A 20,571-nucleotide genomic window follows, 5' to 3' on the forward strand; every position below is an offset into this window, starting at 1 on the left:
TAGTGAAACAATTCTCTAGAATATTACTATGCAAAATTGATAATGTTTTTAGTTTTAACAAAAAAAAAAAAAAAAACTGATTCAATTTTACTAAATAGGATTTATTAGTTTAAAAAATCTTAAATAGGATTTGAGATAGCATAACATTTGTAAATAGGACTTTTAAACAATTAATTCTACATTGTATAAGTGTATAAGATCCAAGTTGTAATTGCCTTATGCCCAGGGCTTTTAGATTCTCAGTGTCAATACAGTTGATTTAAGCCTAGCTAGTAGGATACTAAAATAGAGACGCAACCAATATCAAACCAGTAACTATGGGAAAACTTGTGAGCTTTATTATAATTATTTAAATTCAATTGGGGTTGAATTATAATAATAAAAAGTTTAAATTTTCCAAGGTCATTATAAATTTGTAGTTATGTTTCTAAATTATTTAAATCCATATATGTTCATTCTTTCTAAGGACATGTAGTAGAAAATTCTGGTTTTGGAATGTTTTGACAGAAGTAAGATTAAGCAATTGTCGAAGTCATTAAAAAGAATTTTATCACTTTGTTTGGTTTCGGTTTTTAGAATTCACTTATAAAAAAAATTTATTTTTTTGTTTTCCATATTATTTTTTGTTTTCACTGAATTTTTTAAAATATTTTAAGCAATTTTTAATTTTTTTTTAGACATGTAATATAAATACGCTTAAAAAATATTACATTTGTGAATTTTTTTTTTTTTACTAAATATCAAAAATACAAAAAAAATATGAAAATTTAGTTTATTTTTTGTATTTTTGTGTATTTATTAATTTTTTAAAATATTTTTCACAAATATTTTTTTATTTAGATACATCTAAGTAAGGTGTATCTAACAAAGTAAAATTTTTTTTGAAATTTTAAAAATATTCACTAAAAACAAAAAAATATAAAAATTAAAAAATTCAATTTTTAAAAAACTGAATTACGAAAATTAAAATTAAATACACTGATTATTATTATTTTCTCAGATCACTTTTTGGGTAAAGAAAAATGTTAGTGGTCAATGGTGTTTTATTATCATTTTACATTGGATCAAGTAACAAAACTTACTAAATTGTAATCGATGTCATTTTATGAGATACTATGGTATTTTTCAACTCAGTTGAAAAAATAAACAATAAAAAAATCTCACATTTCAAAGTACTTCCATTATGTTAGTATTTGATAAAATTTAAAATTTAAATATTAAATATTGATTTTTTTTTTTAATTTAAAAAAGAGTAAATTGATGATAAATCCACTCTTTATGAAATAGTTTGGTGAATGGTATCATGACATGCTTACGTTGAGAGGCAAAACTGAAGAATTTCCATTCCTCTAGAGTTCTCAAGTGGCATGAGAACTTGGGGAAGTTGTAGAGATGTATTTTTTAGTAGGACCATGTGGGTTAAAGATTTTGGGTATGCATGTGGTATGACTTCGGGTCAAGGTGCCATGTGGCATGATAATATTGGCCAAGGTTGTGGCATTGGTTAAATTTCAGCACACACAGGAGGCTATTGCTGTAATGTAACAAAACGCTTGTACGAGTATGCTCCAATAACAAACTAAAGCAACACAGCACCGAACACAAAAGACTTGATACATTAGAGACAGTTTAGCAATAATCAGGTTCACTAAACACTTGATTGGAGTGCTTACGATTGTTACCCACAAGCACACATTTAATATCACAAAGAGGGAGAAAGGGGGAAGAGAGTTTTATTCATCTTGCGTATTTCACTATGGCATCGACGAAATGAGCAATGTTGCATTTCCACTTTGATACAACGTACATATAAGGAAGCTCAAAACCTTAAGCCTTTTCGACTATTTCTTCCATCTAAAAGGTTGAACATGCTTCGGCCATATGTGGTTTTCATCATATTTAGGAGGAGGGGAAATTGTAAGAAAGCAAACAAAGTCACTAGTGCAAAGGACATTATGACCACTGAAATTGGTTTCCAAGTTTTCGGTTCTTCGAAAAGCATGAAATATTGGGCAAAACCAAAAGCTATAATAGTGGATGTTATAGAGACAAACAGGGAAATCAGGCCAATTATTAATCTATTGGGCAGGGAATATAGAAAATCAATTGCTGCATAGCGTGTAGTGAAGATGGATAAAAAGATTAAGAATGTGGAGATGGCCGAGTATAGCGCGGCTGCATTTGATATGGCAAATAATCTGAAGGTGGATCCGTTGATTTTGTTATTTAAGTTTGGATGGCCTGTTTTATCGTCTCCCCCTGGCACTTGAATGGCTGCCGAAAATGCTATTGTGCCAATGATTGTTGTTGAAACAGTGCATGCACTTGCCAGGCTTACAATCCATTGCTCTTCAGATTGGATCATACGACGATGGTCCTCGTCAAATACCATCATAGGTGTCTTTCCATCATGGTTCAATGTTGTTGTTGCCTGCACCGGCACCAGCTTTTCTACTTCCTACGCCATCAAGTTAGTTTGGAATGTGAAAGCAAGTTTATGGTGCATCCCAATAAATAATAATTATGCATGCACAGAAAAATGTCATTAAAAAGTGCACAAAAAAATGTTCAGATTTATTCAGAGCACTTGTATTTATACTTTCCTATGCATGCAATATTATTGGGTACTGAAAGGTAAAATAGTTGACGAAATTCTATATAAGAAAATGACACATAATAATAAAAAAGAATAATCGCATGCTTCTATGATTTATACAAATTTTGTTCCGCATATTTTATTTTGCTGAAAATCAATAATTTATTATTTATTATGTCTTGAGCTTCCCTATAGTTTTTTCCCCATTTTGTCATTTTCTTTTGTAATGGTAGAGATAAATAACAACTTAACTCTTGTTTGTAGGGAATTCAAGAAAAAAAAAACCAAGATGTAATATAAACTTGAGAACTTTTTGCCTAGATACAAAACAAATGTATTACCTTGTACCATTGCAATTCACGCTGCATTTGTAAAACTGCACCAGAAGCAACTTCAAGTTGTGGTTGATATGGCATTCGTCCAACCAAGTGCAAGATATTGTTGCCTCCATTGTCTACTTTCAACAGTAACTTTTTACTCACTCTCATTTGTTGAATAATAAAATTGAAAACATGTTCACAACGGTACATAACTGCAAGATGGAAAGCAGAATGCCCCTCTTCGTCTACATAAGAAATTGCATCCGGAAATACCACTAAGATCTCTTCTACTATTTCTTGAATCCCATTTTTTGCCCCTAATAGAAAGGCCTTTTTAAGGATTGATGAATGTTCTGGACTACCCTGAAGTCCCCAGCAAAACATTCTCACAAACAATTTTGTGCGATCATGCATTGATTTTATCTCTTGAATGTGCTTGACATATGGCACTACAATTAGAATGAAGTCAAGAATGAAGTAAGTTTATAATCAACTTGTGTGCAGTTAGTTGCAAGTAGCTACTGCAGAATTTCAACTATCTTTTGAACCATTTTTTGAGTATTAGTTGCTTGTAATTTCTGTCGAATTGTGAAAGAAAGCAATCCAAACCAGTTAAGAACTAATAATTAAGTTTCACTGAGAAAAAAAAAAAAAAAAATCCAAACCAGTTAAGAATTAGAGGACAGTGCCGAACCTGTTAAGAATTAGAAGACAGTGCCAAGGTGATAGTTGGGGTTCATACTAATTGTACATAATACAACTCTCAGCAAGGGTACATGAAAATTCAATGGAATAATGATGGTTTTCCATCTTAAATTGTTATGCCCTGTGTTTGTGTTCTTTGTTCTTTGTTTTTGGTTTTGTTATCATTCTTAAAAATATGTGCTTTATTTCACTTTGGTTCTCTAAGTTATATTTTTTTGTCAATTTTGTCTTTAAACTTTCGTATTTGAGTTAAATTGGTCTAATTTCAATTGTGTCATCTAAATTGCATATATAGTTCCCAAAATATTTGTGTCACTTTAAAATATTAATTTTTTCAATTTCTTCCTATTCCCGTTTTGTGTCATTCAATTTCTTTCCAAAATATCCGTATTTGAGTTAAATTGATCACCAGCTTGTTGGTCACCCATTCCAGTCTGCTTTTTTAAGGGTTTGCGATTGATATATAGGCTCATAAGGCAAGGCTGGAATGACTTTTTAGCTTCGTTTATTAAATGGGTTGGACTTAGGAATGCTACTAGCATTAATATATACAGAGGACAGTTTTATAATACATACCCTTTTTTGGAGTGTGTATTATATGTTTCAATTATGATGTTTGTGATATTTGGTTATGACATTGTGATTTTATTTATAACTTGGTTATGATTTGATTATGACTCATTGTGGTGTTAGTTATGATTCATTTTAATATTGGTTATGACATATTATTATTATTTTGGTTATAATTCAAAAGGTCTTCAGATATGCCTTATATTGTTTTTGGTTACAACTCATTATATATATATATTTTATAGTTATGGCTCAAAAGAATTTAGTTATGATATTTGTGATAATTAACACTACAAATGTCCTAACTTATATATGATATACAATCTTTTTGAGGATATGTATTACAATTTCTAGCATGAGCCAGTATATACATGCATATAATTTACTTAGTTTTTATTTATTTTTATATAGAAAAGATTTACTTAAGATGGAAAACATATCTAACTTAGTCTATAGTTAAAATGTAACGACTAAATATTAAGTTTTTGCGTCAACTCAATTACAAATTATTAATTTTAATTTTATAATATATTTTTTATTTAATAAATAGTTTTCTTGGATGAACTTGGGATTGTAATACCATGTTAGGGACGGGTTTGAGAGAGATTTTTATGTATAGGGTCGATCTTGGGCAAGAGATATTTTTGTATTTCTTAACTTAGGCTCAGCCCTAATCCGACGCGACTTCATATTTGTCCACCCCTACTAAACACTGTAATATGCTTAGTCTTCTTCCGTCATTGTTTAGGAATCAAAGTCACTTAACACACTTTATGAATGGTAAATTTTATTATCATTTTGTTACAATTTTGACAGTACATTAGAAATTGGATCAATTTGACACATTGAAAAGTGACATAAAATGCATACTTCAGAGATTATAAATCTTTTTATATTTGGCTCTGTTCGGTGAAACTTTTTTTAAGTTAAAAGTTGATAATGAGAAAGTAGAATCTAAAAATATCTCTTTTCCAGCTTCTAAATAATCAAAAAAAAAAAACTTATTTAAGTTATTTCTACCTAATAAATTATAAGTAGAAACTATATCAAACAGTCCGACACAGACTTTTAAATTAAAATAAATTATAATCACATCCTAAAAAGTGTAACAAACAGCCCTTTTAAGTCCGCAACGGTCTAATTCTTAGACAATAGTATGGATCAAACCATATTCTCATTTAGTTTTTTCTAATATTTGGATTAGAACTTATTTACCTATAGTCGGCTAACGCATGATTTAGTGACACCCAGTTGGTTGGGCTTCTTGTGTGCCGGTTGTTGTGTGTTGTTGACTTTCTCACATAGTTGACTTTTATTTTAATGTAATTATCTATCTTCTACAATAATTCCCAAATTATGAGTTTTATTGCATTTTAATTGCTAATCTTTTGATTTTGTCAATTTTGATCCCCCATTTGTGAGTTAAATGTCCTTGCCACTCACGCTATCTAAAATAGTTAAATGGGAAGTGAGGTATTATTTAGACTTTATTAAAAAAGGGACAAATTATACTAGTAATTCTTATATTTTGATTTTTGTATCATTTTGGTTCTTATAGTTTCAATTAATTCAACTTTGACTTTGAATTAATGACTTTGTCAATTTGAACTAATTGATTACAATTGTTAACATGTTATTTTTTTTTTTTTTCTTTTAATGAAAAATCCACTCAACAGCGGCATGTGTCAAACTTTTAAAAACAAAATTGGAAAGTTGCTTAACTTGATGAGTTAACATGAACCAATTCAATGATTGTTTTATGTAAAAAATTCTAACAATATTATCAATTGGACTAAATTGACACAATTTAAAATTACTAGTCAAAATTAATCAAATTGAAAGTATAAAGAACAAAATGACACATAGGACAAAATATAAGGTGAGAGGGTAATTTGTATAGCACAAATTGGGCCGAGCTAGGCTGAAGTGGGCTTAAGACTTGGGCCGCATTAGTGAACTGAGCTATGCTTTAGATAGAGCTTGGTTTGGGCCGCACGAAGGTCAAATTGGTCAAAGAAGTTTGACCGGATAGGTAAACGCTAATGTTCTTAGACCGAGCTATTTTCTAATGGCGGTCAAAGGTTTGACTGAGCTATATGGGAAGGTGGTCAAATGTAAATGGTAGTAAAGCTTTAACTGGGCTAGGAGAAAGGCCATGCAACGTTAAACATGGTGGTGCGTCGTGCTAGGCTTGCACAGCGCTGCGTGTTACACAGTTAAATCAGAGGCGGACAGAGCAAGGTAGTTCGACTACTTGGCTGGAAGTCGTGTAAAGAGTTGTGCCATCTCAATTGACTTGCAGTGAGAAAGATGTTAAAGGATGAGCATTATTCTTTAAGAATGTGATTCCTAAGAGGACTCTACAAAGGAGAATTAGAATCCTACTAGTATTGTGTCATGCAAAACTTACAAAAGCTCAAACCAAACCCTAATTTCAAGTATTGCAATTATTATTACCGAATTTACAAAGCTTTTGTTTCATTCTTAGTCTATTTGCTGACTTAAGCATTGGAGGGGTTTCTGGTATACACTCGCCGACTAGCTGACGTTTGTGATTTCAGGTCTTACGACGATGTTTGAAGGAACGTAAGTTTGATCAATAGGATTATACAAGCGACAATTATTTGTGCTCGTACATAGGGATTATTAATATAGTTTACCTTAAAAAAAATCTAACCAAATTAAAGGGAAAATTATGCAAATAGTCCTTGTAGTTTAACCAAATTAAAATCTTAACAAAATTAAAATATTGATTTGAATTAAGTTTTGAAAAGAGTTTTGAATTATGTGTTTGGTTATGAGTTTTGAAAAGTAATGAAATAAGTGTAGAATTATGATTTAAAAGCTCAAAACAAACAGCACACTCAAATCAATGGGTGAAATTATAATTTGAAAATTCTGCCAAACAGAGCCTAAATTTTTTATTTAAAATTAAAACTAGGGCTCCGTTTGGCAAGAACTTTTTTGGCTATTTTAGTCACAAAAGATAAAATAGGCTATTTTAGTCACAACAAACAAAACATCACATCTAACTCATAATCATTACACTCTTCTCTCACAAAAAAAATTAAAAAATCCAAAAAGTCCTTCCCAAACTAATTTTTTAGGCCAAGCTAAAATAGTTAAAAAAAATCAAAAAATTAAAAAACTAATCCACTTCTTAAACGGAGGCTAAAGGTGTTTAGTTTTTTTATTTTTTATTTATTAAACAGTTAAAGGTGTGTAGTTTGAGAACCAGGTTGATTAACTATTATATTTCACTGAATCAAGTTAGTGAGTAGAGCTTTATATATACTTGCAAGACTGATAAGTAAAAGCAGAGAAGAAGATAAGCAATTCTGACAAACCAGATAAGTAGCCTTTTCTAAAAAGTCGAATTTGTGAACTTTGAATTGGCTTCTCCGTGTCCTCAGTAGCATTCGGTGAACATTTGAAGACAAAAGGACCCTCTTGAACCGGAACAACTGAAAAATATATGATTCCACATGTGAACACCACTTTCCATGTAGAAATTTAGGTAAATTACACTACTAATCTCTCTAGTTTGAGTAAATTACATTATTAATGTCTCTAGTTTGAGTGAAATTTCACTTTGCTCCTTGTAATTTCAATTTGAACATTATACTTTTAATTTTATTACAATATAATTCTTCCGTTAGTTACTGGTAGAATTTTGAACGGAAAAAGAGCACATGCAAAACTAGAGAGACCAAATTGAAATTCAAAAGAAATTATAAAGGTCACTGGTATAATGAATAAATTATGCTAGTGGTTCCTATAGTTTGTTTTGAATTTTATTTTGACCCCTCTAGTTTGGCATATAGTTTATTTTATTTTTATTTATTTATTTTTTTCCGTTTAAAATGTCAACCGCATATGATAGATATATGACATTGCAATAAAATTAAAAATATGAGATTCAAATCACAAGGACTAAAACTAGGGGTGCAACTCGGGCGGGCTCAACCCGAGCAACCCGAGCCCAGCCCGAGTTTTTTTAGGGCTTGGGCAACTATATCTTGCAATATGGACGGGCTTGGGCAAAATTTTGATGCCCGAATTGCAATTCGGGCTGGGCTTGGGCAGAACCAATGACCAACCCGAGCAACCCGAACCCGAATTGAATTTAATATATTATATAAATTATATAATATATAATATATATATATATATATAATTTAATATATATATAATTTAATAAATTATATAATATATATAAATTAAATAAAAGAGTTAGTCTTAATTTTTACTTTTTATTTTTTTTTTGTTAGTCTTTTACCATTAGATTAGCATCTTTTATGTCTACCCTTAGATCTACCTACAGGTTTCTGGACTCGGGCAATTCGGGTAATTCGGGCAATTCGGGCTAACCCGAGCTCAAAATACAAAGCTCGGGCCGGGCTTGGGCAGCAATGCTCGGGTTCATGGTCGGGCTTGGGCACTGCCAAATACAATTCGGGTCGGGCTTGGGCAGACCCCCAACCCGACCGAACCCGTCCGAGTTGCACTCCTAACTAAAACTATAATGACTAAAGTCAAACTTCTGTTAGACTACATGAACTAATAATATAATTTATTCTAAGATTTATTTGCTTTATCAAAATAAACAGATATGCCATTTCATTAAATTAAGAGTAATATGATTGTGGATAATTTAGCATGGGATTATATCACAATCTAGAGGTTATTTTTACCTTTTTTCTTTTTCCCTTTGATTTTTCCTCTTTTTGTTACCAAAAAAAAAAAAAAATCTCCAGTGGATGGTTTGTTGACATAGCTCTTTGCCTCAAGAAGAACGGACACTTACATGGACTTGAGGCATTTCGTGGTGGACACCAAGAGGGCTGAGCAAAGAATCTATAAAATTCGTAATTCGATCCAGTCTAGTCTAATTCGATAGGTTTGGATTGGTTTTTTGAATCCGTGGTTCGGTTTCGGATTGAAGAATTAAAAATTCGTAATTCACGGATTGGTTCCGGATTGAACCCCACGGTTCTAGATTGGAATCGATCCGGACCGTATACAAATAGTCGATAATTTTATTATACATCCTCTCCCATAGTATTTTCTCTTATTCCATATAAAACTAAACTCAAACCTAAACCCGCATCATATCTTATTTTATTACTTTTGTTTGTTAGTTTTTAGTTTTAATTTGTAATGGTCTAAATACTTATGGTGAAACCAATTTTCTTATGGTTGTTTAAATTCTAGAATAATATGTCGCTATTACAGAAAGACATGTTGCTATTGTGGAACTAATATAGCGCTATGTTTATGTTTTTATGAAATTAAAGCGTAATTATGTGAATCCGTGGTCCTAAACCGATCCAATCCGTATTTAAATGGATTGGTTCAGATTGGTTCCATGATTTAAACGGATTCGATTGGTTCCAATTTTTCAGGAACCGTAAATAACAGATTGGTCCTGGTTTTACCCCAATCTGATTCAATTCGGACCATGCTCATCCCTAAACACCCACATTTTGTGGATACTCTTAAAATCGTGCCACACACTTTTTTAATTAAAATTTTAAATTCATAATATCAGACAATTTTTAACATCTCGTGGGCATTTTGAAAACATATCTTGAATCTTCTGAACACAATCTATTCGATGATTATCTTCATAATAATAATATTTTATATTCTTCGAAATGCAACTTGTACACTCTAAGATATGGTTTGGAAAATAGGTTGACTTTTGATTTTTTTTGGTTATTTTAGTCTGGGGCTAAAAAGCTTGGTTTGGAAAAAGTTTTTAGCTTTTTTAATTTTTTTGTACGAGAAAAAATGTAATGATTATGGGTTGGATGTGATATTTTGTTTTATTAGGTTAAAAAATCTATTTTTTTTGGTGACTATTTTAACGAAAAAAACGTGGCTTTTTTCTTCTCAAACCATGCCTAAATATATTTTAAAATATTTATGAGATAAATACATTATATATATTTTAATATTCTATAATTACTTCACATTCTTTAAATCAATTGCAGATGTTAGCCATCATGCTGTTGTTAAAATTTGGCAGGATAAGTACAAAATGCTCCAGTAGTGCTATCAATTGTGCCAAATTTGAAATGATAGAAGTAGTTTGCCAAATTTTAGCATTATGAATGACTATTAATTTTATTAAATTTACCATATTGCCCCCCCAAAATGCCACGTCATAGAGCCAAAGGGTGTTTTTCCAATGGTAACCAGAGTCCTTCCAATGACATTTGGTGGTCCAACGGTCCAAATATTCACCATGAGTAGCACCGATTGACCTCGTGGCAGCCAATACTCCAAAATGATCACGTTATGGATATTAGCATCCAGCGGTAGGCCCCCACGAGCCTAGCCACATTTTTTTTTATACCATTTTACATTGGGTAAATTATGTCTTTATATGTTAACTCTTATATCATTTTAGTTCCGGTAATTTAATTAATTTAATTTAAATTTAAATTAATAATTTTATCTAAATTTGAATCAATTAACAGTAACTCTTATAATTTCTTTTTATTTGTAAAAAAATACGCATATAAGTGGCACGTGTCATATTTTTAAGAGTAAAATTTTAACTTAACTCAGTATGTTAATCAATTCAGTGATTATTTTTCATCAAATACACTAATGACATTATCAACTTGATTAAATTGACATAAAATCTAACATTAATGATCAAAATTGAACCAATAGAAAATATAGAAATTAAAATGACATAAGGTATAAAACATAAGGACCACAGGTATAATTTGCCCTTACATTTATCATCACTTTTTTTACCACATTATTAGTGTAATAGCTCTTATCACTCATACATGGTATAAAATTTAGTAAGTGAAACATTACTCTTGAACTACACAAGAGTTAAATAGATTTTGTTTTTGTTTTTCTGTGTGAAGATAAATAAACTAATAAATGTGAAAAAGACAGCATAAAAATCATGAGAAAGGGAAATAGCCAGGAGACTTACAATAATAGATAAAACGCTTCCAGATGTTTAATTTTGTTCCGCTAGGAAAAGCAGACGGCATTTGGGCTAGTATTTCCAAATGAAAGACATCCTGCCACTTGGAGAATGCTAATCTAGGGTTGCTTGCAAGTAAATACATAGCCAAATCTGAAACATTAATGGCATAAATCAACAAAATGATGATTATTTTTTAAACACTTAAATTGAAATATCTATTATTAGAACAAGCAATTAAACTTGTATTATTGTGTTTGGTGCTTATAGCTTAAATCAAGCTATTTTTCAGCTTATCTCAAAAGCTGGTCAGGAGGTGTTTAAATTTTTGACTTAAGCACGCAGCTGGTGTGGGGGGCCAAAATTACTTAAATGCCCTCGTCAATACCCAAATATTAATATTAATATTAATATTAATTAAAAAATAAAAAATTGTATATTTCTGAAGAAAAAGAAAAAAATCAATATTAATTGAAAAATCAATATTAATTGGTATTAATTATTAATAAATTCATATTGTATATTTTTATATAAATTAAAAAATAAAAAATTGTATATTTCTAAAGAAAAAGAAAAAAAATAATATTAATTAAAAAAATCAATATTAATTGGTATTAATTATTAATAAATTAATATTGTAATGAATTAATTATTAATTGATACTAATAAAAATTAAATATTAATATTAATTTATACTAATTAATAATTTTAATATTAATTGAGACTAATTAAGTCATTAATTGATACTAATTAATAATTTTAGTATTAATTGATACGAATTAATTTATAATGGAAAATAATTGTGACAATAATAATTCCGTTACATTTTTAGCAAATGTATCAATTTTTATATTAATTGATACTAATTAATACTACTTATAATAACTTTTATTAATGAAATATATATACATATATATATTTTTAAATTAAAACTGAAAAAAATGACAAAATAATAATTTTTATATCATATAAGGGCATAAATGACAATTATAGAGTAAAAAACTATTTTACAGTTTAAATCCATAATCTCACAGTTGCACCAAACAGGATAACCGCTTATATTCACAGTTATAAGTCATAATCTGTTAAGTTATAATCTATAATCACTTTTCCACAACTCTACCAAACGGGGCTTATATATCTCTCTATCTCATATGCAAGCTCACATCACCAATTTATTTTGATTTAAGTTTTATACTTACCAATTTATGTGGATTAAGTTTTATTCGTGAATCAATTTAGGCTAGCTCAGTTGGCCACTCCTACACACTTCCCCTTCGAAGACTAGGATCCTTAGTACTAATTACAAAGATTGATAATTTCTCACTTATTATGGGGCTTTGGTATATTATTTACTTCTTTTCCATTATGAAACTCTTTCTTAGGTCGGTTAGACTTTTCTATATTGTATATTGTATACTTCTACTAATTGAAAAAAATATAAATAAATAAATAAAATAATCATTTCTTAGTTTGATTGGGCTTCTCTATATGGTAAATATTCATATTGACTGAAAAAAAAAAAAAAACTTCTTGTTTGGTTTCCAAACTGAAATACAATTATTTATTTATTTATATTTTAAATTTTTAAATGCACCTAATTTATAATTAAAGGCTAATATTTAAATGGCTCTCCCTCTCTCTAAAACTCCAACCCTAAGGATTGCCATAACCTAAACATTTCGATTTTTGTTATTAACAATATAAAACCCTAGTATTTAACACATGCATACATCGGAACTTAAAAATATAAATTTTTGCTTGATTTATGTTTATTTTAGATTTCTTTTTTTTTTAATTCATGTTATATTATAAATGACTTGAAGGTCATGTAGTTACTGTTAGATAATGTCTCAATGGGACCACATAATTAAATGTGGTGTTATCATTTATAAGAAGCCTACAATTTAAGTGATTCAATTTAGTTAATAGGCTTAAGGGTATATATGTGTTATGGATCTAATGTGTAGATACTAGTTGTATAATTTCTATTTCTATGAGGGGCAGAAATAGAAATTAAAACATATTGGTTAAAGTTGGTTTTCATTACCTTTCAGTTTTAAAACCAATAATGGTTAATTTATTGGTTTTCATTACCTTTCAGTTTTAAAACCAATAATGGTTCATTTATTGGTTTTTATTACCTTTCAGTTATGAAAACCAATTACAACCTTTAAAAGGTTATGGTCTCTATTCCTTCCCAAGGTGAAAGATAAGAACACTGTTTTGTTTTCTAAATCCTCTCAAGGAGAAACATAAGGCACCAAAGGGGAAAGGATTAGAAGGCAATAACATAGTCAATATCAAGGTTTTATTGACAATCAGACGCTTCCGTTTAACCGTTCATCGATGGATTCAGGTATGTCATTTTGTCTTGATTTCTTGATGATATACATGGTAGATGATCTGAAACATGAAGTTTTATGTTCTGAAATTTATGTTTACAAGTGGTATCAAAGCGGTTATATCATGTGTATTATCAAAATTGATATGCTTTTATTCATCCTATTTAGTTTCCTGGAATCAGATTCTGTTTTTTGTATTTCTGTTTTTTCCTCTGCTGCAAATTCTGTTTTGTTTTCTGGAAATGGAACATAATTCGAATGGGAGGTTCATTTTTCAAATGGTGAACATCATGTATTTATATATATATGTATATAATTGGGATTGCTGCAGATTATATAACATATACGGGGTAACAAATTTAGAAATCTTTAAATTTAATGTAATTTCATACAACGTCTACGGAAATTTAATTTTCTAATGTTCTAAATATAAGTCAATTCAAACAAGATGTCACAAAAGTGATCTCTCTTGTCTAGATTGTTTTATATGGAATGTTTTGAAATTCATGTCTGTGTATCTCATGCGGGTATTTATCGGTCCAAAGACACGATTAAGACTTGGCAGAATTACACACACATTTTGTGGTGATAAACATGTGCCAATTGTCAAGGAAACCTAATGTGAATAATAAATCCATCAAAAGATAGATTTGTTATTTGACATAACTTATTGTCAATGTTTGATCATTACAACAAGAATACCACTTACAGTTAATATCACTACCCAAAGGCTTGGTATTAATGTTGTGCTAGGTATCTTGAGATGTTGTCATTAAATTAATTTATTTAGAGATTATCTGTTTGGTAACTTAATGTGAGTATAATTGTTTATTCCTTTTATTTTCTTTTCGATTCAGCTTTAATGTCGACTACTTCAATCTCTGCCAACATGAACAATGTTCCAATGTTAAATGGAACAAACTTTAAAGACTGGAAAGAGAACATATTGATTGTTCTCGGCTGCATGGACATAGACTTGGCATTAAGAATACCAAAACCGAATGCTCTCACTACACAAAGTACTCCTGAGGAAACTGTGTACTTTGAAAAGTGGGATCGTTCTAACAGGCTAAGTCTTATGATCATGAAGCGTGGGATTCCAGAAGTTTTTCGGGGTGCAATAACAGAGGATGTTACCGTTGCCGGTGAATTTCTTTTAGAAATTCAAAAGCGTTTTGCTAAAAACGATAAGGCTGAAACAAGCACGCTTTTAGCAAGCTTGATTTCAATAAAGTATAAAGGCAAGGGTAATGTTCGCGAGTACATCATGGAAATGTCTCATCTTGCTTCAAAACTTAAGGCACTAAAGCTCGACCTATCTGATGATTTGCTCGTGCATTTAGTTCTCATCTCTCTTCCTGCACAATTTAACCAATTTAAGGTCAGTTATAACTGCCAGAAGGAGAAATGGACTCTCAATGAGCTCATTTCATTTTGTGTGCAAGAGGAAGAGAGATTGAAGCAAGAAAGGACTGAAAGTCTAGTCTAAAAATATTTGCATGTGTGGGGGTGTCCTGCTGAGGCGAGGCCTTATAAACCTCATGAACGAAAATTGGACTCTAAAACCATTAGCAGCTACTTTATTGGCTATGCCGAATGATCACGGGGTTACAAGTTTTATGATCCCACAAATAGGTCAATATTTGAGACGAGAATTGCAACATTTTTTGAGGATGTTGAGTTCGGGGGGAGAAATCCAGTTAGAGACATTGTCTTTGAGGAGGAAGCAGGAGTAATCCCACTTCCTACTACTACTTTTGACCAATCACAGGTTCCTATACCTGTCATTGCTCGAGAAGTAATTTCGAATCCTCAACCAGACAATGTTGTTCAAGATAATATAGTTCAAACCCCCATTCAAGATGAGGTAATTGTTCCTGAGGAACAAACTCTACAACCTCAACCTCAAGAATCTGTGCCATTAAGGCGATCCACCAGAGAAAGGAGATTTGCATTTTCAGATGATTATATTGTATATCTCCAGGAACATGAGGTAGAAAATGGAATGTCGAAAGATGATCCAATCAACTTTCGTCAAGCCATGGAAAGTTCCAACTCTCATAAGTGGATTGAAGCCATGAATGAAGAATATAAGTCTATGCAAGACAATAAAGTTTGGGAACTTGTCTCATTACCAGTTGGTGCGAAGCCCGTAGGTTGTAAATGGATATTTAAAACCAAAAGGGATTCAAATGGTAATGTGGAGAGGTATAAGGCACGTCTTGTAGCCAAAGGCTTTACTCAAAAAGAAGGAATTGACTTTAAAGAAACTTTCTCTCCAGTTTCTTCGAAAGATTCTTTTAGGACAATTATGGCGCTTGTTGCATATTTTGATCTTGAGTTGCATCAGATAGATGTCAAAACAGCTTTTCTTAATGGTGACATTAAAGAAACAATTTATATGGTGCAGCCAGAAAACTTTGTGTCAGGAGACCCAAAGAATATGGTTTGCAAATTGACTAAATCCATCTATGGACTCAAACAAGCTTCTCGTCAGTGGTACTTCAAATTTCATCAAGTTCTCACTTCGTATGGTTTTGAAACTAACGTTGTTGATGAATGTGTGTATCACAAGTTCAGTGGGAGTAAACACATATTTTTGGTTTTATATGTTGACGACATATTGGTTGCCACAAACGATATAAACTTATTACATGACACCAAGAGATTTCTATCTAAGAATTTTGAAATGAAAGATCTTGGTGATGCTTCCTTTGTATTAGGAATCGAAATACTCCGAGATCGTTCTCGGGGTATTCTAGGATTATCACAAAGGAGCTATATTGAAAAAATACTCATTAGATTTGGCATGCAAAATTGTAAATCAGGTGAAACCCCGGTTGCTAAGGGAGACAAGTTTAGTCTCAGCCAATGCCTGAAGAACAGTCTTGAAATTCAAGAAATGCAGAAGATTCCTTATGCCTCAGCTGTAGGGAGTCTAATGTATGCTCAAGTATGTACGCGTCCGGATATTGCGTTTATAGTTGGCATGTTAGGCAGATATTTAAGTAATCCTGGCATGGATCATTGGAAAGCAGTCAAGCGTGTTATGCGATATTTACAGAGAACAAAGGAATATATGCTCACATATAGGAGATCGGATAAGTTAGAGGTCATTGGATATTCCGACTCCGATTTTGCTGGATGCCAAGACAGTAGGAAATCCACATCAGGCTATATTTATCTGTTAGCTGGCGGAGCAATTTCTTGGAGGTCTACAAAGTAGACGCTCATAGCTTCATCCGCCATGGCTGCAGAGTTTGTAGCATGTTATGAGGCATCAAACCAAGGAATATGGCTGCGGAATTTTGTCACTGGGTTGCGTATTTTGGAAGGCACTGAAAGACCACTTAAGATATATTGTGACAATAAGTCTGCAGTTTTATATTCCAATAACAACAGGAGCTCGACAAAATCAAAGCATATTGATATCAAGTTCCTAGTTGTAAAAGAAAGAGTGCAGAGTGGACAGATTTCCATAGAGCACATTGGGACAAACTCCATGATAGCGGATCCACTTACGAAGAAACTACCACCCAAGGTCTTTCATGAGCACACTGCTCATATGGGTGTTGTTCTATTTGAGAACATTCTGGTTTAGTGGGAGTTTGTATTTATATTAATGCTTTATGTCAGCCTTGAGTTTTATCTATGTAATTAGATTAATTTCTGCAGAAATGAAGTATTCAGTTTATTACGCTCTATTACGTATTGTGAAGTATTGATCTCAATAAAGTTAAGTAGGACCAGTTGGACATAGGCATGTATGGATCACATCACATGTAATTTCCATGCTACGCATCCATGATTGATCTATGTCATTTAGCTATATTTGTATACGTGACCATTGGTGGGTCGAGTTACGATTGATGTAACGAATACCGCTTTGATCCTATATTAATATAGTTAATGGACAAGATTGTTTGGATACCCTCAAGTTATGATAACAAATTTCTGAGCTCACTAAAGTTAAGCACATTTTTCAAGATACATATGTGGTCCAGTGGGAGATTGTTAGATAATGTCTCAATGGGACCACATAATTAAATGTGGTGTTATCATTTATAAGAAGCCTACAATTTAAGTGATTCAATTTAGTTAATAGGCTTAAGGGTATATATGTGTTATGGATCTAATGTGTAGATACTAGTTGTATAATTTCTATTTCTATGAGGGGCAGAAATAGAAATTAAAACATATTGGTTAAAGTTGGTTTTCATTACCTTTCAGTTTTAAAACCAATAATGGTTAATTTATTGGTTTTCATTACCTTTCAGTTTTAAAACCAATAATGGTTCATTTATTGGTTTTCATTACCTTTCAGTTATGAAAACCAATTACAACCTTTAAAAGGTTATGCTCCCTATTCCTTCCCAAGGTGAAAGATAAGAACACTGTTTTGTTTTCTAAATCCTCTCAAGGAGAAACATAAGGCACCAAAGGGGAAAGGATTAGAAGACAATAACATAGTCAATATTAAGGTTTTATTGACAATCAGACGCTTCCGTTTAACCGTTCATCGATGGATTCAGGTATGTCATTTTGTCTTGATTTCTTGATGATATACATGGTAGATGATCCGAAACATGAAGTTTTATGTTCTGAAATTTATGTTTACAGTTACAACTTTCAACTTTTATTTTATGTACAGTCATATTATTTCAAAAATATATTAGATTTTACAATTAAAAACAATATTTAAGCATATTAATTATATCATGTAATGAAAATGAAGTATGGAAATTTTTTAGCATTGAGTACATACTAATCTTTTAAAAGCTTGAATATTTCAATGCAAATTTATTAGTTGAATTTGAGGCAAAATACTTACACAATCCCGCATATCCAGCATTTTAGAAGAAGGCAGAATCTTACACAATCCAGCAATCTAACGCAATATGTATTTTAGAACAGGTTAATTTTACACTTATTCATATATTTGTTTCTTTTTATTGTTGGGGATTGATATAAATATTTGTATTTAAAAGAATGTTTAATAAAGACTTAAGGCTTAATTTAGTTTGGTTTGGTTTGATTTGATCTTTAGCCTCGAGTATCCACATGTCCAAACATATGTATGTTAACGTATTTGTAAATAATAATATACGTTTGTGATGTTAAATATATGTTCATATGTATGAATGTATCATAACTTTTATTCACACATTTGCTTTTAAATCATTGTTCAATTTATTTTGGTTAATTGATTGATCCTCCATACATTACTATTTCGCAAAATTTGTTCTTAAAATCCTCATTAACTATATTGATTTTAAGTTAATCTTCTCTCCAAATGTTTATCATTCAAAATATATCACTCAAAATCTCAAATCCGAAAATTACATCTCGCCTCTTGAAGTTTAAAATTTCATAACAAATTATCCATTTTATTAAAAAATATCAAATCAATTAACAATTTTTAGTGATATTAGAAATATATTTCAATTAATAATTCAAATAGTTTTATTATTGTATAAGAGACTAGTTAGGAATTAAGATATTTATAATTTTTCAAATTACAGTAGACAATTTGTATTAAACAAAATTCAAGAGGTGTATTTATAATTTACTGTTAATTTTGAAATTAATTTTAAGTTATTTGTTTAGCCTGTGCATAACGACGTATGCTAACATATTTATATATATATACACTAGCAATTTGCAAACGCCAAGAAAATTTGAAAATTTAGGTGTATGACATAATATAGGTGTATGTCATAACAATAGTAGTGGTAGTAGTACCAACTAGGCTTAGCTTAGTTGGTCACCATGTCTTCCTTAAGACTTAATTCCAATGAGGTCATGGGTTCAATTTTTCTTAAGAGGTTGAATTAAGGGAGTGCAAATATTTAGGTGCTTTGCCAAGTGTGGAGATTTTCTCCCATAAGTGCTAACAACTAACATTTGCCGATCACCAAACAAAAAAAAAAGAAAAAAAAGAAAAGAAAAGAAAGTAGTGGTAGTAGTAGAACTTACCGAAGAACCTGGCAGTTATTTCAAGATGCATAAGCATATCCAACTCCGATTCCGATAGCTGTATGTTGTGCACCTCACCTACTCTCAGAAAATAAAACAGAATCTCCCTCTGACCATAGGCAGCGGCCAAGTGAAGCGGTAAATACCCATCCGAATTACGACTGTCTAGCAAGCTTGGGACTTTTCCCACTAGTAACTCAGCAGCCTTTAAATGACCAACAATTGCAGCTTCATGAAGTGCAGTATTCCCCTCTTTGTTCACTCTTCTCAAATCCACCCTTCCAAACTCCACTTGATTCGTTATGAATTCTATTTTCTGCCCCGACATAATCCCTACCATCAGCGCTGTATCGGAGCTTTCTGTGATGCTATTTGTCACTGCTTCTGGATGTGACCTGTAAAAGCTTTCCACGCTCTCCCAATCACCTGCCAGTATCGCTCGGTGCAGTGGCCGGTATTGGCTAAAATCGGCTTTTTTTTTATTTTTATTTTTTCAAGTTAAAACACACGTACACAAAAATGAGATTTAATTAAAAGTAGTTAGGAATGAATGAAAAATTAAAACATTGTCAACTTACGATGAGTTCCATACGATGCGGGATTGAAATCACTAGTAAAGAACCTTGTGTAGTTGCCGGAGATTGCTTTCATTTTATTTTTTTCTAAACTCCTCCTATACTCGAATGTATTATTGCTATTGCTAATGCTACCTCGATTTTATTTATTTGTTTTTAATCTGTTTAGAGATCGCTCACTGTCATCTTATTTATGCTCTTAGTTTCACCTTCTAGTCTGATTATTTTTTAAGCCTTCTATATATATATATATATATATATATATATTTTTTTAATTTGACTTTTTAAATTTTTGATTATTTTAATCTTATTAAATTTTTTTTTTGGTTTTTGATGAACTTTTGACTTTTTTTTAATATAATTTTTGTAAGAGAAAAAGTGAAATGATTATGATTTGAATGTCCCATTTTATTTTATTGACTTTTTAATCCTATTTAATCTTTTAGTGAACTAAGGAATTATTTGAGGTGATTTAAATAAATATACTTTTTGACTTTTTATGAAAAGATGCGCAAAAAATTCGAAAAGA

General features: G+C 31.1%; 1 protein-coding gene across 2 annotated transcripts; it reads right to left on the reverse strand.

Moving 5' to 3' along the window:
* Positions 1–1,542: 1,542 nt before the first annotated feature.
* On the reverse strand, positions 1,543–20,283 carry LOC114282082 (uncharacterized). 2 transcript variants are annotated; one of them, XM_082894379.1, is made up of 6 exons: positions 20,046–20,283; positions 19,468–19,938; positions 11,153–11,299; positions 7,539–7,655; positions 2,938–3,365; positions 1,543–2,458 (listed from the first exon to the last, which is right to left on the reverse strand). In XM_082894379.1, the coding sequence occupies exons 1-6, from the start codon at positions 20,116–20,118 to the stop codon at positions 1,820–1,822; spliced, it is 1,875 nt and encodes a 624-aa protein (XP_082750505.1). In that variant the 5' UTR covers positions 20,119–20,283; the 3' UTR covers positions 1,543–1,819. The 2 variants fall into 2 exon arrangements, with proteins under 2 accessions (XP_082750505.1, XP_082750506.1); XM_082894380.1 differs by lacking the exon at positions 7,539–7,655.
* Between the last annotated feature and the right edge of the window lie 288 nt (positions 20,284–20,571).

Source organism: Camellia sinensis, chromosome 11 (assembly GCF_055761805.1).
Source record: "Camellia sinensis isolate YWXY chromosome 11, ASM5576180v1, whole genome shotgun sequence".
NCBI lineage: Eukaryota > Viridiplantae > Streptophyta > Magnoliopsida > Ericales > Theaceae > Camellia > Camellia sinensis.